The following is an 8542-nucleotide window of genomic DNA, read 5'->3' on the forward strand; positions in this document are numbered from 1 at the left end:
CAATTGCAAAAATTATCAATGTTATACCCTTATAATAGATAACATACCAACATACGTATATAATATATAGATATATATATATATATATATATATATATATATATATATATATATATGATTTATTAATTCTATTTTACATCATATCACACTTCAATACATATGGTGTTTATATATTGAATATACAGATCAAATTATATATAATTATTATTCATGTGTATTATATACAAGTATATTATGTAATGTATACATTAATATGTATACATAATACATAATACGTATTAATGTAATGTATATATATACATATATATATATGCATATATATATATATATATATATATATATATGTATACATTAATACTGTTTAATTTTGTTTGATTATTATTCATCGCATTCGATTGATCGTATGATCTATCATAGATTAATATATCGACTTGAATATAGTATATACAAGCAAGTTCATATTTTGAGAGATTTTAATCAAATTTCAATTAATTAAATATTATATATTATTTTTAACGAACTATTTATTGTTATTATTTTCTTAATCTTTCTTTTTATACTTAAAATGGATCAGATTAATCAGATTAAATTAGCGAACGTACTATTTCAAGGAACTTTGAAAATGGCTAATCGTCTGTTTCAAGGTAACTAAACGTGTAACATTAAAGCATATATATGAAAATCAGTGATGGGAGCTTACGAGCTTCTTCGCTTTCATCGTAGATTTCAAAGGGGCGCCACTATACGAAACTTATTTTTCACAGAAGAATGCCGAGGAAACGTCGGGATTTATATGGATTCAACGATAAATTCAAGTATAATACTAAATCGATTAAGATAAATGGGGAAAAAATAAAAAGACAAAAATAAACGTCAAAAATAATTAATTCGAAACGTGAAAATTAATTAATACGAATTATTCCCAAAAGATCTTCATTCTCATCCATAAACTATTCTCCTGAAGGAACAAACCTTTTTTTTCTAAACGATTTCTTTTTCTCTCTCTCTCTCTCTCTCTCTCTCTATCTATCTATCTTTTTTTCGTTCGAAAAAATTCATCCCATCATTCCTAAGTTTAAAAATCATTATAAAGATTTAGTACAAATTCTTCCTCGACGAAATTCCTCGTTGAACATATTGATCTGAACTTGTATATATCGTCGATACGAATTATAATTGATAAAATCAATGCTGTCATTTAAGGTAACAAACATCCACGTAAGTAATCATAAGTAAGTATTAACATTATTTCGATATCGAATAAAATAGTTTAAAGAAAAATAATCATTGGCGGTTGATGGGCGAATAAGATAAAATAGGAAGGAGGTTATTGGAAAAGTCGACAGATGGGGTAATAGTCAAACCGAGGGAGCCGGCGTCGCGACGAGTGAACGTCAGGGTAGCGTGGGAGGGGGCTTAGGGGTGAGGGGCGATGGTTACACCGGGGAATATAATTTGGTCGGAGTAGCGAATAGTTGCTCGGGCGTCGCCGTCTCGGCGGGCGGCGTCGCTCCGGTAGCGATAGGGCGCGCGCGCGCGCGCCATTCTGTCGTGGTAAAAAGAGGGAGAGAGATAGATAGATATATATATATATCATATATATATCCACACATACGTACACATATATATATATATATGTATGCGTATATAGATAGAGAGAAGAGAAAGGTAGTAGAGTGATCGCGTCGATTGGAGAAAGAAAGAGAAAGATAGAGGGCAGGAGGTGTGCGCGGGGTGGTGGTGGAGCAACGAACCCTCTCGCCGTGGCTCGAATGTACGGAGCGCCGGAGTTGTGTTCGAATCATGGCGACACCCGACCCCGTAGATCCAGCCACCCTAGAGATTAAGACCCGTAGCATAGAACAGACACTACTCCCACTAGTGAAGCAGGTAAGGACGATCGAGTTGATACGACCGAACGATATATATCATGTATGTATGTGTATATATATATGTATGTATATGTATACGTATATATGTGCGTAACAACACGTTTCAAATAATTTTTTCAATAAATTTTATCTTTTATTGTAGGGACATGCGTGTATATGCTTTTTTGTGGGTACGTGTGTGTGTGTGTGAGAGAGAGAGAGAGAAACAAAGATAGAGAAAAAGAGAAAAAGAAAGAGAGAGAGAGAGAGAAAACTATATCATTCGTATCACGTATGTATATATTGTATACGAAAAGATTTCTATGTGTTTGCGTGTCGTTCATTTCGTGCTCGATGAGGTTAAGGCCACATCGTGTGTCGTCATTGTCGCTCTCCTTGTGCTCCTATTATTACATGTATATATATATTTGTGTGTGTGTGTGTGTGTATGTGTGTCTCATATATCTTATTTTTTTCCTTTTACCATTTTCATTTCTATTTCTATTTATTTTTATTGTTGACGTCATCGTCGTCGTCGTCGTCGTCGTCGTCGTCGTCGTCGTCGTCGTCGTCGTCGTCATTGTCGTCATTGTTGTCATTATTGTCATATAAAAAGCGCAAGAGGAGATCGCACGTTACCTTTTGATCGATCTTTTCGAATTTACGTCGATCATTGTGCGCGCTCGAAACCGTCAACACTCGACACTCGACAAGAAGATGTGCGCACGTCTCCATAGATGCTGTAATTTAGCGAATGCGCCCGCGCATCTCTGTCTCTCTCTCTCTCTCTCTCTCTCTCTCTCTCTCTCTCTCTCTCTCACTTACTCTTACTCCTTCTATTATATATATATGTATATATATATATATATATATATATATACAGATGTAGGTAGGTGTTTGTGGTCTCTATCGTTTTCTCTCTTAGATGAGATACATACAATATATGTGTGTGTGCGAGCGTGTGTCTACGTGTGTCGAGGGTGAGGGTGACATAGGGGAGCGAAAGATAGAATGATATATATATGTATATATATATATATATATATATATTGAGAGGGGGAAAGAGAGAGAGAGCCAGACATATCGGTGTTGGATTAAAGCGACGAAGATAAACGAACGAAAAGCACGTCTCACTTCTTCTACTTTTCTCAAATGGAGATCGAACGGAAGTCCTCCTACTGTGAATTTATATTACGTGGAACGTTCGAAAAATTAAGAGAACTCATTGAATTCTTTTTTTGCTTATCGTGGACCTCTAAAGAGAAGATAATCGAAGAGAAGGTATATAAATATGTATGTATGTATGTATGTATGTATGTATGTATGTATGTATGTATGGATGCATTTGACAGATCCGTGGGTCGTGGGTCGTGTGTAGCCGGCATGTGCTTCTCTCATACTACGTGCGCCCTCTCTCGCGTATTTTCTGTCTCTCTTCGATATATTTGTAGTCACGTGACATTTCCTCCGATGTTACCCGCGAATTTTGGAAACTTACACTCTCGAAATAATTCCTTATTATTTATGTTTAAGATACACGTTCAATCAATGTTATCGTACTTCTAAGCGAATAATTTATTGATTTAACGTTTGTTGAATCTTACGTAAGTTTATTTTATTACGGCGTGAGCGCTGGTTGTCCATCAGTTAATAATTCTTTTTAACGCTTTTTTTTGTGTTATTATATATATATATATATATATATATATATATATATATATATATATATGAGACATTAATATAAAGTATTGGAAGATATTTCTTTTCATAAGAAATTTTTGCCGAGATATTCATTAGAGAAAATTTCACCTCCCTCCCAATCGGATCTTTATATCATAGAGAATAATTTTCTATGGCAATAAGTAAGTTTTCTATGAAAAATAATAAAATACACGTACTTACAAGGAACTACACTTCCCTTTCTTCGTTACATAAATTGTCGATAAAATTCACTGAGATAATACGCAAGAGGAACTTACGAAACTTAATGCGTAACTTCGGCCGTAGTTTAAGAAAATTTTTTTCGAAGATTAAGTATATGTATTTTTTTTTTAAGAAAATCCCGTGCAATCCTCCTTCATAGTAGAAAAGAAAGAAAATATATGAATATAAATGTTCGATTAACTATTTTGCGCGTTTAACGTTAGTAAAATGTTTCATTCAGATGATATCTACGTTTTATTCTTTCTTTAACTTATTTATTTTTTCTCTCCTTTTTTTTTTTTTTTTTTTTTTTTTTTTTTTTTTTTTTTTTAATGTCTGCCAGCTAACGAATTTTCCATTTTACGCAATATCGTTCGGGATATTTTTTTCAAGCTCGATTTTCCAAATTTTCATTTATATTACATCTATATAACATTTCATTCGGCTATTATTTCAAATATTCAAACACAAAAATTCACATGTGTTATATCTAACTTTTTGTGTTATATATAAATTTTTGAACGTGAGTTTTATTTTAACGCGTTACTTTACTTTACTTTAGTCGAATAATTATAATAATATCTTTGAAATATTGCGTGACCGCGTTGAATGTAAAATATCCTATGCATAAGATTCGTTGATAAAAAATAATTTTCACATAACTTGGTAAAGAATGAAACGTGAAAAACGTTGAAAAGGAGATGTTAGTATGTGATCTGATAAAAATTCTCTTTCTTTTTTTCCTCTTTCTCTCTCTCTCTCTCTCTCTCTCTCTCTCTCTCTCTCTCTCTCTCTCTCTCTCTCCCTCTCGAAGAGACCATTAAACGCAAAAAGGAAGAAATCTTTTTTCAAAGGTAGAAGAAAATTCTTGCTTGAGGTCAGCTTCCTGTAAATCGTCGCCTTGGAAAAGAACGCGATCGAACTTTTCGATAAAGCTTTCTCTATTAAAACTCGCGCGAGAACGAGAGAGAGAGAGAGAGAGAGAGAGGGAGAGAGAGAATTTTTATTCAACCGAAGATTTCGATGACTTTAGAAATCTCCTTTTACGATCTTTTTAACTTCGAATATCGTCTGTGATCTCAACTATTCTTCGAAAGAAAAAAGAAAAAAGGAAGAAAAAAGAAAAAAAAAGAAACGTTCTACGTGTTTGAACTTTCAAACGAATTTTTTGTTTGTTTTTACTAACGCGGTAGAAAATTTTCGATTTCTGATGAAAACACAATAATTTCCATTTGAAAAACGATAGAAATATGTGTCGCGGAATAGATCTGTAATATTTTTTATTACTTTTTTTTTTTTTTTTTATTTTTGCCCAATCAACATTTTACACATAGATAACTTTTAATCTACAATTTTTATTATTCTTCATTCACCATAATCGTTTTAATTAAACTTTAGAAATAATCTATGAATAAATATTTTTCTTTTGTTTTCTATATATTAAGATAACTTTTTTATCGTATTAAAACACAATTGTTCTTTAATATGAAAAGAAAGAGAGTGAAAAAAAAATCGATCCTACCAAAGATACGAAGTAACAATTAATTCTTGCTATGAACGAACGAAGTAAATTTATTTTTAAGAGATGAAACGAAAAGAAGAAACTGACAAAAAAATTAAAATGAAAAATACATAAGAACGCGAAAGAAGTTATATGTAATGGCGCTTTTTATACAGTATTGATTAATTTAGATTTAATTGTTTGCAGCATAAGGTCGAACGAATGCTCATGGCGTTTTCTCATCGTCACATTCTCCCTATTATTATTATTATTATTATTATTATTATTATTATTATCATTATTATTATTATTATATTATTTTATTTTTTTCCTTTCTCTTTTCTTTTTAATCAGGACACCTTAAGATTTAATCGGTCTTTCTTTCGAAGAACATTTTAGGTTTTGTTACAAGTAACGTGAATATCGCGTGCGTGCATATGTGCATTATTCACTTATACATGCTCATACATACATGTACACACACACACACAAAGTTAGGTTTCTACTCTTTAATACTTAGCGTTTAATACGTCTCCTTACATTAAGGCTAGGGTAAAGGGGTATTGTAAAGGGGTGAAGAAGTAGGAAGGCAGAGTCGATCGTTACGGTCTACAGCCACTTGTTAGAGCATCGTCGTCTTCTCTCCTTGTCTCGGATCGTCGTCATTGTCGTTGTCGTTGTCGTTGTCGTCGTCGTTGTCCTCCTCATAATCGTAGTCGTAGTCGTTGAAGCTCCATTTAGTTCGAAAGCATGCCAACCCACGGCTCTTCTTTCTCAAGTTCCTTTATCGATCGTTTTACAGATAGATAGATAGACAGATAGATAGATAGATAAATAGATAGATAGATAGGCAATATCGTTTATTTTACGATCGATTATGCCTTTTAGAGAAATTTAACGTAACTATTTCTGTATATGTCTCTCCCTTTCTTTCTCTCTTTCTCTTTCTCTTTCTCTCTCTCTCTCTCTCTCTCTCTCTCTCTCTCTCTCTCTTTTTCTCTCTTTGTCTTTCTCTCGGGACAGGTTTACCTTCTATTTCGTCGTTTTAATTCGTCGTTGTACTCCGTCGTTTTACTTGTTCGAAAACATAGTAGTCGATTGAACATTCCAATTAAGGTAGCCCTCTGATGCAACCTCAAATTGATCCGATCGTTACCAAGCCAGCTTGCGGTCTTCTTCCCTATCCATCTTTATATATATATATATATATATATATATATATATATCGCTGATCGTAAACGTGCCGCCACAGAAAGTGACCCTAAGGTATTAGCACTTGCTAAGCCGTTCTACGATTAGCTTTAAAATCGAATCGTTCAATCGCCTCAGGGTGTCTGTTATTTATCCAAAATCAACGTTGCGAAACCATTAAAAGTATTTTCCAGCGTAAATCCCTCCATCGATCCCCACAAATTTTTATGAATACTTCAAACGAAGATATTATAGCTCCAAGTATTTTCTAACGATCGAGCATTTTTTCTTTTTTTACAGTTTCTTTTTCCTTTCTTCTTCTTCTTCTTCTTTCGTTCTTTTTTCTCCCTTGTTTTCTTTTTGTTTATCTTTTTTTTATTTTTTTTGATCGAATTCGAGTACAAAATACTCGTGTATACGTTTTGTTGTATCTACAATAGAATAGGCGTTAGATTTTATTTGATTAGAGAGGATCCTTTCGTGTTAACCTGAGAAAATACGAAAATTAATCTTCTTAGTCTAGAATCTCATTTGATAAGTACGTTCCTTATGAACTGGTGAGATTCTAATACGACTTAGCTAAGAAAGAGAAAGAGAAAGAGAGAGAGAGAGAGAGAAAGAGAGAGAGAGAGAGAGAGATTATATATTATGCTTTTGCGGAAAATTGTCGGAAGCTTAGAAGCCCACCTACTCTGGAATTTCGAGATTAGGTTCTAAGTTAAAGAGAGAGAGAGAGAGAGGGGGGGGGGGAAGAGGAGGAGAGGGAGGGCACATTAGATTATATGACTTTTGATTATATGGGTCCACATAAATCGTACCTCGGTTTTCCTTGCTTCTGAACTATGCAATGACGATTTGAAATACGTATTTCTACGTAGATTTTACTTATACAAACATAAACACGTACACATACACATACACATACACTTACGCATACATATATGTGAAGACACACAAATACGCGCAGAAACGTTTACATATTCTACGTTCTAAAGGAAATTCACGAGAGACCGAATGGTCTTAATCCATTTGTGTGTTACGAGAATTTAATTTTATTATGAAATTTGTTCCAACATTAAATATATATGTACGTTTACATTCGTCAAATATAAAATCTTTTGGGAACTTTGAATTTTATATGTTCTACGTATTATTCTATAAATATAGAAATTTATTCCTATCCGATAATTGCTTATAGAATAGGATGAAAAATGTATTATACGTATAGTTTCTTTCAATTCCGAGAGAGTAAAGAAAAATTTAATTGGAAGAAAGAGGTCATTGTCGAACTGATACTCTATAGCGAGTTAATTCTCTGATCGCTTGGATTTGTTCGTACCTATATACCACACTGTGTAATCCTTCGAGATTCCTGTTCGAGACATGATACAGACATTTAACGAATTTCCTAAAATGTAATATAAGTACATATATATATATATATATATATATCTACAGAGGAATGTGATCAAATTTAATTGGATCATAGATAAATTGATAAGTTATCAGAATAATTTCCTTTTTTTCTCGATTTTTTACTATCTTTTCTTTTCATTTCCTTTTTTTCTTTTAAATCGGATTATTGAATTTTTTTTTATCAATAAACGTTATTATTTTTATTATCCTTTTTTTCTCTTTTTAAAAAAAATATATATATAATATTATATTTATTTCACATCATCCATTAATTCGTGTATAACACGTTGATTTCACGTGCGCTTTCAGTCCGCATCAGATACGGACTCAGAAATCTGACAATTCGTTTCGTTCTCTCTTTCTTCAGGCTCATAGTATCGATCGCGTTCTCATTACTGTATTATTAAATTTTACGGTGCATGTAGAAGAAGCGAGCTTCTTCCATTTGGCTGGCAACGTCAGCCGGTGCAGCCGGATTGCTCCACTTCGAAATCCAATAACTCAAGTTGCTACCTCGCTGACCGTGGAGCCAGTAAATTTTGAAAGTTGGAAGGATATTCGACTTCGTCTGATTAAGAAAATAATTACGAAAGAAGGAAAATCGAATATATATATATATATATATATATATATATATATA

At 32.9% G+C, this 8542-nt stretch overlaps 1 protein-coding gene across 4 annotated transcripts in view; it reads left to right on the plus strand.

The window, feature by feature from the left end:
• Positions 1 to 1493: 1493 nt before the first annotated feature.
• LOC124423261 (alpha-catulin) overlaps positions 1494 to 8542 on the plus strand; it is a 70380-nt gene continuing 63331 nt past the window's right edge. For all 4 annotated transcript variants that reach the window (XM_046960798.1, XM_046960797.1, XM_046960794.1 and 1 more), the window contains exon 1: positions 1494 to 1890. In XM_046960798.1, coding sequence (XP_046816754.1) covers positions 1804 to 1890 — 87 coding nt within the window. In that variant the 5' untranslated portion in view covers positions 1494 to 1803. The remainder of the gene's footprint in view (positions 1891 to 8542) is intronic.

This window comes from Vespa crabro, chromosome 4 (assembly GCF_910589235.1).
Source record: "Vespa crabro chromosome 4, iyVesCrab1.2, whole genome shotgun sequence".
Classification (NCBI taxonomy): Eukaryota; Metazoa; Arthropoda; class Insecta; order Hymenoptera; family Vespidae; genus Vespa; species Vespa crabro.